We start from the raw sequence: 19,249 nt of genomic DNA on the forward strand, positions 1-19,249 counted from the left end.
GCAAGAGATGATGCATGTATAGATCACATCCACAAATCCGAAGACATTACATTTCTTATCAGAACCAAGACTGGTTATAAAGATGGATTATATGATACATTATATGAAGTGTATGACCAGAACCCACATACTTCACATTGATAACACAACCCCTGTTGTCGTGACATCACATGTTCAGACTGACTTCATCAAAGACGGGAGGGGACCTGACTATAAACCGTGTGTATCGATATGAGGCAGGTCAGTAGTGTCGGTGCTGTATTTGAACTGGGCCTTTAAATGTGTTTCACATCCGGAGCAGCTGCTTCTTCTCCTCAGACAGACACGGGTCAGTGTCTACGACAACAAACCTCCTCTAATACGCGTGTTTACACTGGGTAACAGGTACACTGCACTTATCACTGTGCCGCCTCAAGTAAATACACATGGTAGCTGGTTAGTGAGCTCATGTGTTCAATGTGACCAGCTAGACTGAGGCGTCCGCTAAAGCTAACGAGGAGGAGCAGGCCACAGTGTGGAGGCGATCAGTGACGAAGCGTTGACCTGCAACTACAGCTGATGTTCAACAGAGACAGTCACTATACAGAACAGTGGGTTGAGTGTTGCTGTTACAGACGGAGCGAGACACAGTTCCCTCTGAAGATACACGGTGCTTATTGACGTTAGCATTGCTGCTAAGCTAATGTTGACACAGTTGGCTCAGAAAGCGAAGCCTGAGTGTGTGTCTGAGTATAATGAGACAGTTTTCCATTCACGTCCTGTTTATCTGCAAACTGAAGGGACTCTTTGGGTAGAAGAGCTTTGTAACCATCGGCCGTTTTTCAGTTGAGAGCATAGTCCAACATTACTTTAGCTTTTTAGCTCGCATGCTACTCGATAATGTCACCGCTAGCTAGCAGACTTAACGCTTTAATTCTGTGTTAGCAGCGTGATTCGATTAAATACAGAAGATGTTTGAAACCCTGTATTAGAGTATATGAAAAATGCACTAAAGGGTGGACCGAGTTTCAGAAAATAGTTTTAAGCTGGCAGGTCTTCTTCATGTAGAATGTGATGAGCTCTAACGTCTATGAAACCGTTTAATGTGAGGAGAGACTTCCGTTGTGTGTTCGAATCCAAAGTGTGTTAAATGTTTATAAGCAGATAAGACTGTCAGTTAATTATATGACGCCTCTTTCAGACATGCACTCTTTGGTCTGTCACATATGAACACAGCAGCAGGAGACTAGCCAGCACGTTCACAACAACAGGACAATCTCTGGGGCGTTCAGTGAGATGTGGCACCACAGGCAGGATGTTACATTAACTCTGCTGTGGAGTGTCACATGTTTTTGTTTACAGCAAATCAACACCGGTGCGGCCCTTCCTTAATGACTTCTACTTGTATGGCCCTTCTATTTTATACTTTGGTATTTGTATTCTTTAACTTTTCTCATTATTTTGACGTCCTTTGCATGCTACAAACGTCATCAACACAGCAAGGCCTTAGTCAATCCTCCAGAGGATCTTCATCTGTTTTCCCACTTGGACTCACTTTGACATTATTCAGAGTCTGAAGAAAGTTAAAACCTTTCTATTGGACATTTGCGTCATCATCTACAGCCCCTCTGATAATGTCAGGAGATTAGACGGAGTTCAGCGGATGTCTAACAGCAGCATATAATATAAAGAGAGTTCATACAGCAGTGGTCACCAACCTTTTCAAGCCCAAGATCACATTCAAGTTCCAAACATAAGCATAGATCTACCATCCTGATATATTCCAAATGAAACATTTAGGACCTTTTCAAATTACAATATTCACATTAATGTCAATTCATACTTACGGCATCTGTTCAGTGTACAATATTCATCTTCTCAGTTCAATAAACGTTCTGAAGAGGAGCTGCTACTGCAGTCAAATGTGTTTGCATAGTCTTTGCATAAATATTACTATTTCCTTTTATAAAGGTAGTCCTGTGTAGTCAAATAAATACCAGTACTATACAGTAGGAAGCTGTGCATCTTCTGCTCCTGCAAATATTTCACAGTTAAAAAAAATTAATACAATTTATGATGAACTGCATAAAGGAAGTGTTACAACCATTGATTTTTGTGACATAAATTCAACTTATAAAAATTGAAGCTCAGGTGAAACATCAGTTTCTCTATTAACTCTGATGTCAACAACTATGTTTATCTGTTGACACAAATGTATGTATTTCAAACACTTCAGAGAAACAGAGAAAAGCACACGAGCGTTTTGCTTCGTGAAGCCATTCATTTGTTCTAATGTGGCTTTGATTGTTATCGTAAGACCAGAAGATGCACGTCTTCATACCGTAGTGTCCTGGTGTTGGTGTAGTTCAATACATAATCCGACCTGTATTGAACGAAATGCAGTAAATTTACCAGCAGCTCTGCCGCCAGTAGCTGACAAGCTGCCAGTGTGACCAACAGACCACTGGCACAACCCCAGCTGTGTGTTTACAGTGTTACAGAGATCAGCAGCAAAGACTTTTGAGGTTGATCATGATAGGTCGGCGACCACTCTCATACAGTCTCTGTTTGTTCTTAACAGGTGTGCTGCTGCTCCAGGCTTCCAGTTCACGATGGCCCAGAACCAGGTGATCCTGCAGTTCCGATTTGCTACATTTGGTGACTCCATGCTGCAGAAGATGAACCTTCTACGACACCAGAGACGCTTCTGTGACGTCACTGTGCGCATCAACCAGCTGGAGGTCCCTGGTCACAAGGTGGTGTTTGCTGCCGGCTCTTCTTTCTTGAGAGACCAGTTCATCCTTCAGCAGGACTCCAGGGAGGTCCAGATCTCCATGATCCAGGAGGCGGAGGTGGGACAGCAACTGTTGCTATCCTGCTACACAGGCCAGCTGGAGTTTCCAGAGCTGGAGCTGGTGCATTACTTGACGGTGGCCAGCTTCCTTCAAATGGGTCACATTGTGGAGCAGTGCACTCAGGCCCTCAGCAAGTTCATCAAACCTCAGTCAGCGCGCCACCTCGAGGTGGATGTGAATATGAGGAGCGAGAAGAATGATGAAAGTTTATCTTCTCAGGCCCAGAGAGAGCTGGGGCGCTCTCAGGTGCGGATTGTGCGTCAGCAGAAGGAGGTGGTAGAGCAGGTTGAGGATGAGAACAATGGTGATGACGAGGACGATATTGATGACGACGGTGACGATGGTGATGAGGATGATGATGTGATTATAGAGCCCAAGTCTCCTCCCCAGATATTAAGCAGACACCCAAGGCAGGCTATGATGGAGAATGACATTACTATAATAAAGGTAGAGTCTGTGTCTGACGTAGCAGAAAACTCCATCACTGGTCACTTCCCCACCAGCCCGCCCGCTGCCCTCAAGTCACCTGAGCCCCAGCATTCGCTCATTAACTCCACAGTGGACAGTCGCAGCAGTGAAATGGCGGTTCCGCCTGGAATCGCCGAATATGCGCTCACCCCCCCTCCTCAGTCCCCTCCTTCAGAGAAACACAGCGCACACCAGAGGAACTATGACAAGCCTCTGCAGTGGTACCACCAGTGCCCAAAGTGCTCCCGGGTCTTCCGCCAGCTGGAGAACTACGCCAACCACCTCAAGATGCACAAGCTCTTCATGTGCCTCCTGTGCGGAAAGACTTTCACACAAAAAGGCAACCTGCATCGACACATGCGTGTCCATGCCGGCATCAAGCCCTTCCAGTGTAAAATCTGCGGCAAGACCTTCACCCAAAAGTGTTCTTTGTTGGATCACCTTAACCTGCACAGTGGGGACAAGCCCCACCGCTGCAACTACTGCGACATGGTGTTTGCTCACAAGCCTGTTCTTCGCAAGCACCTCAAACAGATCCATGGGAAGAACAGCTTCGATAACGCAAACGAGGGCAGCCTACATGACGGGGGGATTGACTTTGAATTTGGCCAAATTTGAAATCTGTCGACTGTTTTTTTTGGAAGATTTGTTGGATGCCATCAGTCTGAATCAGATTTTCCTTTAGATGGGACACTACTTAAGAGTTAATTTAACAGATCCAAAACAGAAACCTGTTAGTCGAGCTAAGGACTGCATTACAAGTTTCCTGAAGTGTCAGCCCCTGAAGGGATGACTTCACTTGGAGAACATTGACATGAAATATGGAACTATTCCTAGTCTACATTTAACTGTAGCTTCCTTTACTGTGGACACTTTTTTTGTAGAATACATTGTAGATGCCTTCATATCATACTTGAATATTCAGCACTGAATCACAAAACATAATGACTGTGCATCATTAGTTTTATTGATGAATTAACATGTCTTTTTCTTAATGAAAGAAAAACATTGCCGACAATTATCCATTTGTATATTTGTGTATACATTCTTCTGTAGGCTTTCTGTATCGCTATGACAACAGAGACTTCATACGTATAGAGAACGTGAAAGAGGGGGGTTTAGATATATATTATTGAAGGCAAGCTACACCAGTGACAACTGAGATGCCAAAGTGTATGTGAACGGAAATTTCTTTTATAAAGACTTAATATCTGAGGTACTATTGGACCAAAGTGAGATTGTATCTGTCCCGTGTTCATAAAGTCAGTGTGTGTGATGACATTAAAAACAGAATCTGAACCAATGTTGGTTTCATTTTCTTTATGCTATCACATAATTCCATCCAATATATAACCAGATTTCAATATTCAAAAATTATAGTACATGCAAAATAACACTATTGATTTGTAAAATAGGTTTTATTATACACTGCATTGCATTAGTTACATTAATGACTGCAGGCAGCCCTGCCTACTGATAGGTTAAAAGGTTTAATATGCTGCCTGTGTAAGATCCTTTATTGGGAACTATGGAGCTTTGAGTGCACACTAGTCTTTGACCATGGTCATATTCCTGCCCACAGTTCTTGAAATGGTTACTGTGTTTTAAGTATATTAAAACATATTTTCTCACGGTTTTACTGTTGCAAAATTTATTTACAATTCAGAATAAGCACAAATGTTTCAGCTAATGCCTTCTCTAATGTGCAGCAAGTTTTGAGTCCGAGTTTGCAGTGCAAGTATCTGACAGTGACATGTAAATGTGTTGCGAGTTGTTGAAACAATGGTTTCATTGTGTTTGCTGTATGTCAGCCACAAGAGAGACCATAAAGACACAAAACCACCACACAGACTGTGGAGATCCTTTAGGTGGAGGTTGGAGGCCGTTTTTTACGATTTATGATTAAACTTGTTACACAAATCAAAACAGTGTTAGAAGGACAAAGAGATTTTGGGAGGTAGAAACGTTATATTATTGTAATACACATGTACAAATTACTGCTGGAAAATGAATATGAAATGAAAATAGCCATAAAATTCACCATCTCCATTGAATGTGTTACATTCTGATCAGATCTATACAAACACATCCTTTTAAAGTCAAACCTCCTGTCCAAAGTCCTCCATGTTTCAAGTCTAATCTAAAGACCGTGAATTTGATTTGAATACGATGATTTGAATAAAGGCACCTCTGTACACTTATCATTATTACACAGTGAGTCGTGTGCAGCAATGAGCAGGCCTGCAAGCTGGTGCAAGGACTGTCTGCATTACGCGTTTGATTATGAAACACCAAAAACTCTGGTTATTCCACACTTCGGGTTGGGATTTGTGTTCAGGCTCACCCAGCTGCTGGTGGTGCTGTATGTGGTGGGGTAAGTGATGACAAAAACCAATGGGGGCACATTGCTCTGGGTTGGATTTGGTTCAATGATAAATTGTTCAAATGTGACTGTGCTGTAAATCTGCAGGTATGTGTGTGTAGTGCAGAAAGCCTACCAGGAGACAGACTCCGTCATCAGTAGTGTCACCACCAAAGTGAAAGGTTTTGCCTTCACCAACACGTCTGACATGGATCCTCTTTTCTGGGATGTGGCTGACTATATAATCCCTCCTCAGGTTTTTGAAAACACATTGTCTAATAGCTTATCATCAGTGCTAGAGTATATATGACAGAAACTGGTGTACACGGTGTGTTTCACTGGTGTATATGCTGCTCTTCTGTTTAACAGGGTGACCACTCCTTCTTCGTGTTGACGAATATGGTCATGACCTCAAAACAAATGCAAACTCGTTGTCCTGAGGTGAGGCACGGATGTCACCTGATATATCCCATAATACTCAGACAATTTTGGGGTGATGTTGATTCAGAATATGACATTGAAATTAAGTATTGCGGTATCTGTCAGGATTGTGGCTAATTAATTAATTTACTACTGGCTCTTCTTTGAAACTGGATTGCATTGTTCATTAAAGGTTTCTAGAGGTCATGGTCACATCTTTACAATTTTCGTTTTTCTCCAACGGGCAGAACAAAACCCAAAGACATGCTAATGAGGAGAATGTAATCTTCACATATGGAAAGCTATAACTAGAAGATGTTTGATTAGCCACACTAGCAGCAGAGCTCTGGGGTTGGCATTATCAGTCCTAAAATCAAGAACCATTGGATGGATTGTTTTCACAGACTTTCATTGTCCCCTGAGGATGAATCTTAATGACTTTTATGATCCTCTGACTTTTCTTCCTGAGCCATTGCGATGTTTACCTTTGTGGTTTTAGGGAAATGTCTCAACTATGATGGATTCTCATACAATGTGGAACAGAACATGTGCTACAGTGGCACTCAGAAAGAATTTTGGATTTCCCCTGACTATCCTCGCAGCAACATGATTGGGCCAAGTTTTATCCAATGCTTTGGTGCAGGCCCACTAACTCCTGTTAGAGTTTAACAGAAAAAAGCCTGCGTTCACAGAATAGAAATACACCTTTGCTATTCCAGCTAAGACCAGTCTAAATGTCTACGTGGACAGGTCAGCAGCGTATTGCGGGACCAACATATGGAAACAAATAACCAGTCACACCCACATATATGGACAATTCAAAGTCTCCCTATCAACTCCAAACTGCATGTCTTCGGATTGTGGGGGGAAGCTGTAGTACCCAGAGAAAACCCACACAGACACAGGAACAAGATGCAAACTCCACACAGAAAGGCAGTGACCAAACCGGGAATCGAACCAAGAACCTTTGTGCAACGTGCTCAAGAGAGGTTGCTTTCGGTGCAGAAACATTTATATCCAACGTACTGTCCGTTATCAATTCTCAAATTTGCTGTGGATCCTTTTCAAATTGACAAACTAATTTACACACTAATCACTTCAGCACTATGATCTTTGTTATTGTATCTGTGTGCTGGTTTGGTCCAAGTCTGTGATCCAGATACATTTTCTCCAGCATACATAAAAACTAACTGGCTCAGGCCAATATCTTTCCTGACTCTGGGAACTTTAACACATATGAACACACCCAGCCTCATTCCAGCAGAGATATATTCATTTTGTATGCTGCTTAATATACCGGCCATTTCTTCTTCAGCTTCCAGGTCCATCAACGACCTGCGTGGATGACTGTGATTGTATCGTGGGACTCAATGATCCTCGGGGGAGCGGTAGGCCTCTGACAAATCAGCTTTAAATGCTTAAATGAATCAGGTAAATGTATGTTACATCATACACTAAGCAGCACCTGGCATTTCTTTTCCTCTCAGGTATACAAACAGGACTATGTGTCAACTATTCCTCCACTGTACAGACGTGTGAAGTGCTCTCATGGTGTCCACTTGAAATAGACACTAAACTGCCTGAGTAAAAAAATATTTAATATTATTTGATTTATTATCAAGAACAGTATAACGTAGAAATGGTTTGCATGACTTGTGGATTCCCTGTCTGACAGGCGTGCCCTGCTGGCTGCAGCAGAGAACTTCACCGTGTTGATCAAAAACAGCATAACATACCCCAAGTTCAAATTTCACAGGTCAGTCTAGTGTAGCTGGAGGTGAGAGAATGACAGGCTCTTATGAGTGCAGTGTATGGAAACATAATGTTATGCCATCATATAAAATGTACTGCACCTCTTCCTTCCTCCATCAGAAGAAACATTCTGCCACACATCAACTCCTCGTACCTGAAGAGGTGCGAGTTCAGTCATTCAACAGACCCGGACTGCCCCATATTCCGCCTCAAACACATTGTGTCAGAGACTGGAGAGGATTTTCAAGATGTGGCTCTGAAGGTTCACACAAAATCTAATATGACCATTTTTCAAATGTTTCATTATTGTGTAATTCACCCCTCCACACACACTCATATCCTATTCCCCTTGACTTTCAGCTCTTTAAGGAATAATTACTGCATCTGTTTGTCTACACGTAAAAACAGCAAGTTGTTGTATATTTTCAAAGGGTGGCGTCATTGGTATTATTATTGACTGGAGCTGTGACCTGGACTTTTGGGCAGGGAAGTGTTACCCCAAGTACAGCTTCCGCAGACTAGATGACAAACACAGAAATGTGGCCCCTGGATACAACTTCAGGTGATGCTCATTTTTATACAGCTTTATGTCCTCTGCCAAGGAGGTTGTGTTTTTGTCCCTGTCCCTTTGTTTGTTGCAGGATTATTCACAAGCTACAAAACTAATTTGCACCAAACTCAGTGCAAGGATGGAACATGGGTCAAAGAAGATCCGGTCTAATTTCTCGCCAAAGATCTGAACAAAAAGGGGGATCTGTTTACATTTCACAGTTTTCCCCAAAGAATAATTCATGGATGTTGTTGAAAATACAGTCATATTAACACTTACATACAGACTTATATTTATGAAATCTCTATCTCTGAGTGTAATGTTGGTGCTGCTTGATTTAATTTCCAATTTTCTTTTTAGGTTTGCCAAATATTACAAAACCCCAGATGGAGAGGACACCAGGACCTTAATTAAAGCATATGGGATCCGGTTTGACGTCATTGTATTTGGAACAGTGAGGACTAAATATATCTTGTATTGCAAAGTCCATATTCCTAACTTGTGTTGTTTAGCATTGAGAATACTCTGGGGTGATTTTTTTTATATTGCAGGCTGGAAAATTTGGAATTGTTCCGACTATAGTGAACTTGGGAGCAGCCTTGTCCTTCCTCAGTTTGGTGAGTAATAATGTTCAGTGATGCAACATGAAGGAAAATGTGATGATACACAGAAAATGTATGCATTTTAATGATTTGACGTCAGGTTCCCATGGTTTGTGACTGGTTCATGTTGACATGCACGAGGAAGAGAGATCTTTACAGTCGACAGAAAATCACACATCTGAGTGAGGATGCTGAGGCTGAATCGGTGAGTAACTAATTCCTCAGTTTCACACAAATACATTCTTCACTGCTGGATGCAGTTATCATTCAGCCAATGATTACTCCTGAGTTCATCTGTTCACCTCTATGTTTATAACACAGATGTCAATGGGCACCGCCTACGGGACTCAGTAACATCAACATGGGGACGTTGTTCTGCAGCGTAACCAAAACCTGCCTTGAATCAGAACTGTCTTCATCATCATATGAGTTCTTAAATAAAACTGAGAGAAATATATGTGTATAAGAAATATCATGTAATCACGTCACAGATTCAGAGTGACTCCTCCGCGCCGCACGGGGGCAGCATACTTTCATTTGACACCCACACATCAGATGCTTGTGTGCTAGCAAACAACAGAGAGAGACTAATACAGCTAGAGATAGAAGCGCAGCCACAGAACTGACTAATATTGGGACTGTCTTTATTTTGATCGCATAATTGTGTAGTTGAAAAGTGAGTGTATGTCAGACAGTGGCGTGTGTCGAGGGCAGAGCTTCGTTGCGTGAGCAGGGTACCAGAGAACAGGCTCGTGCATAGTGTTAGCCTTGTTGCTAAGTTAAGCTAAGTTTGCATTTGGGCACTTGGACTCTTCTAGTTAGCATCGATGAAGAAACCCAGTGCCGGTGTAAAACCTCTGAATAAGACTGACCAGCCTGTGACAGTTAGCTAGTTTCTCAGAAAGAAAACAACAGAATGACAGGTGAGTGACACGAACTCATGTTAACACCTTAAATACTGGATTACATTAAGCTAACAGTGGTGCTTTTAAAGCAGCGCCATTTAGCACTTCGCTTAATGTGTGAGGAGTAATAATGATAACCTTGTTTTTCCAGAAGATGCCACCCTGCTGAATGTACCGGTCATTCGGCAGCTGTACCACTGGGACTGTGGGTTAGCCTGCTCCAGGATGGTGCTGAAGTGAGTCTACATGGAGCTACTAACAGACAAACTATGATGACTAATACAAGATCGATAACTTAGCTCTATGTGCTACATGTGTTCAGAAAAACATTATACTGAAGCCCTACTTCCTAGTTGCTCTGAACTGTCACACAGAAGTGTCCAGAGGTTACTCAGCCAAGAAAGAACATATTCCAGTGACTTTCTCATGCATGTCCCCAGGAATAATTTGCCATAGCCGTGTTAACAGTTCCGCTGAGTTATGTGAAAGAGCAACACAAGTTAAACGTCTTAGAGAGGTAATAGTCATGTGTTAAAATATTAACACCACGTCAATATTGAATAACCTTATATACGCTTTTCACAGACCTCCTGGCAGTGTGCTATTTGAGAACCACTGCTATAGTTAACCCATATAGATTTACAGTCTCAAAATATCTAATCTTGCAGGTACCTCCACCCAGTGGATGACGAGGAGTTTCAGAGAGCATGCTGGGAGCTGAAGCTCACAGAGAGTGTGTGGACCATTGACCTGGCGTACCTCATGGGCCATCTAGGAATCAAACACTGCTTTTGCACACAGACTCTTGGCGTTGATAAGGGTTTTAGAAATCAGGTACTTTACTGAGACGTAGCTGTCAGTACTGACCCAACCAGCTGTGAGTTTGTGTCTGACACTGTTTTGGTTTTCCCTTGGTGTGGTTTGCAGACCTTCTATAAGAAGCATTTTGACACCGAAGAAGACAGAGTGAATGAGCTCTTCTTAAAAGCAGAGAGCAAAGGTGTGGTGGTGAGCAAATGGTGAGTGAACTGTTAATCATTATTCACTTGGACATGTGGCCGGTTTTGGATTTACCCAGAGTAAAACTATCATGTCAAATGTGCCTGTGGTTATTTCACTCCACAGTTCAGTAACCATTGAGGAAATCCAGTCCCATCTGGAGCAGGGCCACGTTGCCATAGTGCTGGTGAACGCTGTCGTCTTGACATGTGAGCTGTGCTCCTCGCCTGTCAAATATTGTTGCTTCCTGCCCGTGGGTCAGAAGTGTTTCTGCAGGAAGCCAGAGTACCAGGGTCACTTTGTGGTAGCCAGCGGCTTCAACAGGACCACAGGCTGCATTTACTACAACAACCCTGCGTATTCTGACAGTGAGTATTCCCAAATGTCTAAAGCACAAGATGAATATCTTGTTTAAATAAAACAAATTACAGTATCAGTGGATTACAGGAAAAACTGCCAATCACATTTCTTTTATATATAATGTCAATAGATGGTGTCAGCAGTTATATCAGCACTTGCCCTTATTCTTGTTGATTAGTTTAGAGACATAGTTTCATAGTCAATTCAAAGTCTGAATAATTTCAAAGTTAAACATTTGCAGTTCCTAGTTTTTTTCAGATGAGAGGATATTAAGCTTTCCTCCCTGACTTGTTTGTACATTGCAAAACAGTTGTTTTTAAAACTTACCAAACAAAAAATCAAGGGCCAAAATCCCCTCCAGATCATTTTGATAAATATAATTTGAACATTTCAGCTGATGCTGCCCTCCAGCAAAACACTTCCTGTTTTACAATTTGTCTTCAGAGAAAAAGGACAATTGTTTTGTTGCTGCAAAGCCTTATATCGAGCTGTATCGAGCTCTTTCAAAGCCTAATACAAATTTCCCAGAATAAAAAGAGCCCTGTCCCAGATTATCAAATTCAGGCAGATTTGTCTTTTTTGGCACAAAGAACACTGAAAGCTGTGCCACGTCTCCTCTGAGCCTGATATATCCATCTTTGAGTAATCTAAATTCAGATGATGTGTGTGTGTGTGTGGGGGGGTTGTTCAGGGGAAACGGTTTGCATGTTGTACTGTGTTCAGTTCTTCATGGTCCGATCAGTGGAGGGGTGTGTGTGTTGGAGAGCGGAACTAATGTCCAATGAGAGTGGAACATGAGGGTAATGTGCGTGTTTGAGGGGGCCCTTTAATCTCCAGAGTGAAAGATGAGGGGTGATTAACAAGAAGCCAACAGAACAGGGGAACCCAAGATAATTTCAGTATGGAGACAGACTTAGCTTTTGTAGTTCCATCGGGACAGAGAAGACACGGCCCAAACTGAGCAGGTCAGACATCCTGCATGAATCCACTTCATCAGGGATCAGCTCATTTGCCTCTTTGTCCCAAGAAAATTGGGAGAAACCAGCCAGTTCCTGGATCTACTGCCACTATTTCCTTTGAGTCACGTTTCTTCCTCTTTTACAAATATCTCCTTCCCTTAGTAGCTCTCACTCCTCAGTTCTCTTCCATGCAGCCTCTGCTTGAGTCCCCCCTCACAGGTGTGTCCAATTTATCATCTCCCTTGCCCCTCCTTCTTCAGGTGTAAAGGGCCATTCTGTGGATTTCATTTTTCTCCTTACTGCTACAATAAGATCTCATCCTTGGGTTAGCATGTGTCTGTACATGTAGTTGCTGAGATATTTCAGTCAAAACCTTGAATCTCCATATCAGGAGATCACCTATGTTTGTATCTGGAAATGTGTATCACATTCAATGGAAATTTAGCCAAAGTTTGGACCAAACAGAAGACATATACATTAACCATCTATAGAGCCGGCGTGACTAATCCTCTAACTGTGTGTGATCCTAGGGGTGTGCTGCACCAGCGTCACTAACTTCGAGGAGGCTCGGCGAAGCTACGGGACAGATGAAGATATCCTGTTGATCTTTAAGGAGAGTTGATGGTCAGCGATGATGATGATGATGATGATGGTGATGGATTTGGATTTCACTCTTTCTTGGCTCATCATCGTGGAGGTCTCCATGCCTGGACCCCTGTCAGCTGATCCCTTGGACTATTCCCTCCGGTGCTACCAAGTCGGATTGCTCTCTTGAAAAACACCCGCTGCAGAATGCTTACACCCTCCTGAACTTGACCTCTGATAGATTAACAGCTGGAACGTCCAGAGTCAAAGTGTTTGGTTTCTATTCACACAAGCAGATAGTTAAAATGAATTGTTTTGTTCGTTGAATTTTAACGGCTGCAGTTGGCTAATAGATAGGATCTATTGAAATATGTGAGCAGAGGATTTGTAGACCTGTGGAACTACAGTGGATGAAATGTGGGACTCAAACCTAGAATAGGACACACTACAACCCAGTGTTTAGAATCCAGGGCTGACGCTGTTAATCAATTGTGCTTAGTGCTGAGGTCTGAAGGAGTTCTTCTGTAGCCGCCCTCTCGCCTCTACCTGCCTTGTAAAGAATTCTCACTCTCCTCTCGGTCGCGATTTATTTAAATGAGTCTATCAACAGGGAAAACAGGAGCTGTCGTGTTTTGAGAGTCTCAGGTAATGAATGCCCTGAAGTGTGACATTGTGCATCAAATGAAAAACTAGTTTAATGCAATATCTGTCTGTGGATCTCAATCTGCCTGCAGAGGAGCATGGACAGACACAATGAAACTCACCAGTTGCTGACAGCAGCGAGAACTCTTTCATATTCACAATTTCACCGAGTTGTTTTATTTTTTAATTTAGATATTATGTATGTATGTAAATTTTTGCACAACACTTTTCATACCAGATGTAATTAAGTTATTTAAAGATTTAACCATGAAATTGCTTTTCTGAATCTTGTGGAAAGTAGTTTCCTCTAGTTGTGCTTCTTGATGAGAACAAACTGCACAGTTTAAACTTTATTTTGTATTAAACATAGAGCTGCATTTATTATATGTTATGATTAAAGGATTAGAAGACATTGTTATGCTCTTGTCAGTTGTCCTGGTTTAAGAATGTTTAGGAGGTTGGTGTCAGAAGTTTTTGGTTGGTTGTTTGGAGTTTGTCCAACTGAGGAATCAAAACACTGTATATTTGCTAATTATGAAATGAAAATCCAAAATCTGTACAGTGAATAAAAATAACTATATCATTTGTGGAGGTAACCTGATGACAGGTTGTTTTCATTTGTCTGATAACAAATCGTTTGTCCTTTCATTTGCTCAGTTTCTGACAGTAAATTTATAATGTGAGGATTTGTCATAATCTTTTTTCTAAAAACAAATCTTTGATTGTCCCCACCCACCCTTACTTGACAGACGGATGTACATGTCCACATATTCCAAAATAGTGTCATTTGAATTGATTATTTTGACCTTTTTCTTCTTGTGCCTCCTGAGGAAAGTAAAGTGATTGGTGCTCAAACTGGAAAGTCTGAAGTTTTTTTTATTACTGATGAAAGTTTGAATTCATAAGCAAACAAGCACCTACATGAATTCAAAGCTGAAGAATCACTCAAATCAAGATGACTCAGAACATGGCCATGGTTTGATTTAATCTAGTTTTATCAGGTGAGACATTGACACTGAATCAGTCTGACACACTTTATTATGAGGAACACAAAATGTAACTTGGTGTGTTTCATACTGATATGGCCAACAGCAAACCTGTGTAAGGTCCTCTACTCTTTCACTATGTTGGGTTTAAAATCATGTCTGACAGCCTTGGTGAGTTCCTCTGCGTATTCAGCGTACCTCCCAGTCATCTGCAGAGGAAACATACAGTGTCAGTACATGTTCGTTCCTCCCAAAAAACCTCCCAACAACACTTGCAATACCAGCTGAGATGAATGAGCTCAATTAATTCCATTCATTTGTATTGCCGCAGCTTTTGAAAATGCAAGGATTAGCCGACTTAACCTTAAAACTCCATTTATCGCTGATTTGTCTGTTCAGGTTGAGATCCATCTCCACCACTAGCAACCCGTCACGGGTCCGAGAGAGGCCCGGGCAGCGGCTGCCGTCGGGAGCAGCCACGTAGCTGGATCCATAGAAGTGTCCGAAGTCATGGTGAGCTGCAGGAAGTCAGGAGACGCGTATTTTCACTGGTACTGGTATTAATGCACATAGCTGAGACCACAACTCTGTGACCAGGAAAGCATTAAATAAAACAGCTGACCTGATACATTGTTAGGACATTAAACTGACAAAACAGTTGTTAAAACATTATAATCTATATTTTAAGATCAAATCTGTAATGAAAAATGAAAATGTAATCTATCATTGACAAAATGATTCCTGGTCATTGATAAATAGATAATTATATAACAGTAGATGTCAAAATAAACTTAAAACATTAAAACATTGCACATTTATTGATTATTTTGGACTTATCAGTCTTATTTCTAGTTTATTTGAACGTTTATTCTATTCACTTGCCCTGTAGATCCATTTAAAGGATCAGTTATGTTAAATAACATTGAGGTTATCTATTAACCCATAATTACAATTTAAAAAAAAAAGAGAATTCTGAATTGAAGGAAATAAATCTTGCACCTTTTTTTCCATCACCAGATGTGAATTCACTTTTGAAAGATTCCTGGAGAAAACACAACAATGCAAACATCCCGATTTTTATATTATTACAAATGCCCTGCATGAATCATGTACAATATGTGTATTATAACAGACAGATGAGAGTGAACCTACCGTCCCCACACGGTTGATTGCACAAGTAAAACTGTGGTTGGCTATTGCTGCATTCCTGGCCTCTATGGGCCACATGGGCTCACTGTTAAAAATAAACAACTAATATTATTAAAGTACATATAACATATTAATATATCAACACATGTTTACAAAATTTGCCCAAATTTGTTCACACAGTGCACAGACAGGAGTCTGGTTGTATTAACCTGCAGCATGTTAATGATACTTTGATCCTGTTCAGACCTGGTAAACATTGGTCCTGAGTCATCATTAGTGATCAGCACTAAGCTCATGTCTCAAAGCTTCCAAATGCCTCCTGAATGTGTCCAGAGATTCGATCAGTCAGATCATATCCAGAGGTGGCCTGGCCCCCTACTCAGCTGACCGCTCTGACCTGCTACAGCTTCACAAAGAATCACACATACTTTGACTCTCCTCAGTGTCTACATGTTGATTTGTTTGTGACCACAGAATTAGCCCTGATCTCCATATAATGACCAAATGAATATGAGCATTCATTCACTCAGTCCCGGCTGACACCGCTTGCTCTCCTTCTTTCTCTCTCTCTCTCTCTCTGTCTTCCTCGTGCCGACACAAAGACACAAACATCGACAACAGACACATCCATCAACAGACAAACTTAATGCTGACCAGATCTCTCAGGACAGATGTAAATATCAGGTCTGAACGGGACCTTTCTCTATTCAGTCTTTTACCTGAGGGCTCCAACAGTAGCTGAGGGGTTGAAGATGATCTCAGCACCATTCATACTGTACATGAACCAGTTCAGAGGGTGATGGCGCCCGTAGCAGATGTTCACAGCTATCTTACCGAACTGTGTCTGGAACACTGTGTGGCCGGTGTCTCCCTCCATGTAATATGTAGACTGCAACAAAAACAGTGAACACTGCAGTTTGACTGTGGATCCAACAGTTAGGAGGAGAACATCCACCCACCTCATTAAAGTCTCCAATCCTGGGAATATGATGCTTCCTGCTCTTTCCTAGTACAGTTCCGGAGTTGGAGATCACCACTGCTGTGTTCCAAATAGTGTTGTGTAACTCCTCCCGCTCCAGGATCGGGGAAATAACCACCATGTTGTATTTTTTGGCCAGCTAATAACAGAATAACAGTGTTTTTAGACTTGCCCCTGCAGTGGATCTTATCTGTGACCCTGTAGCAGACCTGTTACCTCCTGGCAGAAGCGAGTGGTGTTTCCCTCCTCAGCTGACTCCGCAAACTCTGTCCAAGGTTCTTTTTCACGGGTGCAGAAAGCAAAGGGCATGGCTGTCAACAGAAACATGCCCTTTTGTTAAATATGGATCATCTGATTTGCAATATGAATGAACATATCATTTTACAGCTGTTATTGCGACTGATGGAAATACACACTCCAGGTCTCCTGAAAGCAGATGATGTTCACACCACACATGGCCGCCACCTCGACCATTTCACCCACCCGGCTGTGCATGGCATTGATCTGTGGAGGGAACATCCACAGTGTCACACTGGTCACATCGACTGGGTTAAGAAGAAACACATTCTGTCAAACATCTCACAACACAAACACGTCTCTCGGAACACGTGCAGGTTTTGATCAGTAACATTCGTCCTGACCTGGTCCAGGATGGGTGCGTCAGTGGGCAGAACAATGCGGTGCTGTATGAGTCCCACCCGGATCCTCCTCGCCGGCCTCAGCTGTTCCAGAGCAGCTTCAAACCCGTAACCCTTCAGCTCAAAGTCACCTTTAGAGGCGGCGTCCACAGCACAGGCCGGGAGCTCCAGCTTCCTGTGACGGGCAGAAGACTTAACGTCAATTCCCACCAACACAACAAAACACAGAAAGTTTTACAAGTCTTTCATCTGTGTTTCTCAGGCCGTGGCTTTGAGTCTATATTCTGATCATCAGTCAGTTCAGACATCAAGAAGAAAATGAAAAACACTAACAGGTTGTAGCTCCACGGACATCAGCTTATATACGTCATATTAATCAGTAAATGTAGTTTTGGACAGATGTTGGACATAAGTGGTTTGAATATGTTGCCTATAGAAGTTCAAAAACTTCTAAAGCTCTGTATCTAGGGTATCTTAGTATAGATATCTGAAGAATTGTTACCAGCCTCATCAAACTTTGTAGGAAAGGGGGACAAACCTGTTCAGCACACAATCTTATCTCTATAAGGCCCTAACTTTGGTGAAAAGGTATATGAGTCACCTTGAACCCTTATGTTGGCTTCGATATGATATAATTATTTTGAAAATAATGGCTGATTATGAATGGTTGCAAAGAAATTGGTTTATAATGCACTCAATGTCTATCCTTTAAGAGTTTACCACTTTTCTTCCAAAACTGGGTTAGAAAATCGATAGACGTGCAGTATAAGCTGTTAATGATTCAGTGGCTCTGGGAACCTGCTCACCTCTATCCTGCAAAGTTAAGGGACGCCAAGAAGAATCAAACTTCAAAATAAGGGTTTTTTAAGAGTGTAAGAGTAAATAAGGGTAAAAAAAAAATTAAATAGAAAAGTTTAAAATCTATTTTTTGATTGATTTACTTTTGTAACCATAAACATTACAAAATGGACCACACGGGAGACTGTTGTGCCACTTTGTGTTTCCCCTCTTCTTCAGTGCATGTCCTCCCTGGTGGATGAATGTGACCCATATGTGGACTGGTGCAGCTCCACAGGTTCAGTCTGCCTATTCTCAACACAAGTATTACTGAGTGACAGGCAGATCTAAAGTTGTGAGGCCTATTTGTGTAAAGTTCGAAACTCTGTAGTGGTTGTGTGTGTTACTGCAGCTCTGAGCACACAGACCAAAGTCCATTCAACTTAAAACCAACTGACGGCCGGTACAAACAGAGCACTTAAATAATATATTAATAGTAATGTGACATTAAGAGAAACGGATCCTCACGTAGTTTCCCTCCCGTACAGGATCCTGGACACCTCAGACAGCTCCGCTGCGGGCAGGTGGCTCCGCAGACACTCCTCCAGGGACTCGAACTCACACGCCGACATGGTTGCGCTTTATTCGGATTCTCTGCTTCACGGCTGCGACTGCACGGTCCACTGTGTCGGTGCTGTCTGTAGGCTAGCTGTCTCACTGGTTATATAACCTGGACGTGCAGGGCCGGTCTTTCCTACAGGCGACATAGGCGGTTGCCTAGGGCGCCATTCAGAGGGGGGCGCCAAAAACTGCGCAGAGCAAAAAATAAAATAAAATAAAAAAGGCAGAGTTTTTGGCGCCCCCTTCTCTATGTGGTATTGCCAAAAATATTGTATTTAATTACTCTGACAGTAATTTAAGTAGTTTCATTAGAGAAATCAGTAAATGACAGCAGCTCTCAGGTGGAACGTTTGGCACTGGAGCAGTTGCACCCCGTACTGTCAGATGCAGTCTGGATGAGGAACTGAATGCTCTGTGTCGTTCCTGCTGCTGCTTCCATCCTGTATTCTACTGGTTAGTAGTGGGTGAGAGTCACCTACGTTAGCTCCTAAAGCTTCGCTTGATCACCACGAGTGTCATTGAGACGTGTTGACTGGTAAAACTTAGAAACTCCGCTGGGCAGTGAGGAGAGACACTCGCGCACTAGGTGGGCGGGGCTACATTCGCTTGTATAGGTGTTTAATTTACCTGCACGTCGTCTTGCAGGCGGGTCGCGATAGTA

At 42.2% G+C, this 19,249-nt stretch overlaps 4 protein-coding genes across 8 annotated transcripts; 3 read left to right on the top strand and 1 right to left on the bottom strand.

Annotated features, from left to right (window-relative positions):
• Positions 1–255: 255 nt before the first annotated feature.
• Positions 256–4,605, top strand: zbtb26 (zinc finger and BTB domain containing 26). Of its 4 annotated transcripts, none has more exons than XM_062384720.1 (2): positions 256–384; positions 2,561–4,605. In XM_062384720.1, the coding sequence occupies exon 2, from the start codon at positions 2,592–2,594 to the stop codon at positions 3,918–3,920; it is 1,329 nt and encodes a 442-aa protein (XP_062240704.1). In that variant the 5' UTR covers positions 256–384; positions 2,561–2,591; the 3' UTR covers positions 3,921–4,605. The 4 variants fall into 4 exon arrangements, with proteins under 4 accessions (XP_062240704.1, XP_062240701.1, XP_062240703.1 ...); XM_062384717.1 differs by having other exon boundaries at positions 268–377; XM_062384719.1 differs by having other exon boundaries at positions 270–328.
• A 928-nt stretch (positions 4,606–5,533) lies between these two features.
• On the top strand, positions 5,534–9,437 carry p2rx4b (purinergic receptor P2X, ligand-gated ion channel, 4b). Its single transcript, XM_062382156.1, has 12 exons — positions 5,534–5,676; positions 5,773–5,920; positions 6,034–6,105; positions 7,400–7,472; positions 7,572–7,668; positions 7,760–7,840; positions 7,957–8,098; positions 8,268–8,398; positions 8,747–8,840; positions 8,938–9,003; positions 9,089–9,193; positions 9,310–9,437. The coding sequence occupies exons 1-12, from the start codon at positions 5,534–5,536 to the stop codon at positions 9,340–9,342; spliced, it is 1,185 nt and encodes a 394-aa protein (XP_062238140.1). The 3' UTR covers positions 9,343–9,437.
• A 107-nt stretch (positions 9,438–9,544) lies between these two features.
• On the top strand, positions 9,545–14,293 carry gucd1 (guanylyl cyclase domain containing 1). Of its 2 annotated transcripts, none has more exons than XM_062384722.1 (6): positions 9,545–9,911; positions 10,045–10,129; positions 10,562–10,727; positions 10,821–10,912; positions 11,019–11,260; positions 12,742–14,293. In XM_062384722.1, the coding sequence occupies exons 1-6, from the start codon at positions 9,905–9,907 to the stop codon at positions 12,831–12,833; spliced, it is 684 nt and encodes a 227-aa protein (XP_062240706.1). In that variant the 5' UTR covers positions 9,545–9,904; the 3' UTR covers positions 12,834–14,293. The 2 variants fall into 2 exon arrangements, with proteins under 2 accessions (XP_062240706.1, XP_062240707.1); XM_062384723.1 differs by having other exon boundaries at positions 10,048–10,129.
• Position 14,294: 1 nt separating this feature from the next.
• Positions 14,295–18,782, bottom strand: upb1 (ureidopropionase, beta). The gene is made up of 10 exons (XM_062384721.1): positions 18,496–18,782; positions 17,194–17,365; positions 16,969–17,056; positions 16,769–16,863; positions 16,533–16,691; positions 16,293–16,462; positions 15,577–15,658; positions 15,424–15,466; positions 14,788–14,942; positions 14,295–14,633 (listed from the first exon to the last, which is right to left on the bottom strand). Exons 1-10 carry the CDS (start codon positions 18,597–18,599, stop codon positions 14,550–14,552), a joined length of 1,152 nt encoding a protein of 383 aa, XP_062240705.1. The 5' UTR covers positions 18,600–18,782; the 3' UTR covers positions 14,295–14,549.
• Positions 18,783–19,249: the final 467 nt, after the last annotated feature.

Source organism: Platichthys flesus, chromosome 3 (genome assembly GCF_949316205.1).
Source record: "Platichthys flesus chromosome 3, fPlaFle2.1, whole genome shotgun sequence".
Classification (NCBI taxonomy): domain Eukaryota; kingdom Metazoa; phylum Chordata; class Actinopteri; order Pleuronectiformes; family Pleuronectidae; genus Platichthys; species Platichthys flesus.

Bases quoted from the DNA above. Each gene is read 5' to 3' on its own strand.
- zbtb26 (XM_062384717.1), top strand. From the start codon at position 280: ATGTGTTTCACATCCGGAGCAGCTGCTTCTTCTCCTCAGACAGACACG. The intron at 378-2,560 runs GTAACAGGTACA...TGTTCTTAACAG, and splicing joins AATACGCGTGTTTACACTGG to GTGTGCTGCTGCTCCAGGCT.
- p2rx4b (XM_062382156.1), top strand. From the start codon at position 5,534: ATGAGCAGGCCTGCAAGCTGGTGCAAGGACTGTCTGCATTACGCGTTT. The intron at 8,099-8,267 runs GTTCACACAAAA...ATATTTTCAAAG, and splicing joins TTCAAGATGTGGCTCTGAAG to GGTGGCGTCATTGGTATTAT. The intron at 9,004-9,088 runs GTGAGTAATAAT...ATTTGACGTCAG, and splicing joins CCTTGTCCTTCCTCAGTTTG to GTTCCCATGGTTTGTGACTG.
- upb1 (XM_062384721.1), bottom strand. From the start codon at position 18,599: ATGTCGGCGTGTGAGTTCGAGTCCCTGGAGGAGTGTCTGCGGAGCCAC. The intron at 16,692-16,768 runs GTAACAGGTCTG...TTCTGTTATTAG, and splicing joins CCACTCGCTTCTGCCAGGAG to CTGGCCAAAAAATACAACAT. The intron at 14,634-14,787 runs GTTAAGTCGGCT...TTTCCTCTGCAG, and splicing joins GCGATAAATGGAGTTTTAAG to ATGACTGGGAGGTACGCTGA.
- gucd1 (XM_062384722.1), top strand. The intron at 10,130-10,561 runs GTGAGTCTACAT...CTAATCTTGCAG, and splicing joins TGCTCCAGGATGGTGCTGAA to GTACCTCCACCCAGTGGATG. The intron at 10,728-10,820 runs GTACTTTACTGA...TGTGGTTTGCAG, and splicing joins ATAAGGGTTTTAGAAATCAG to ACCTTCTATAAGAAGCATTT.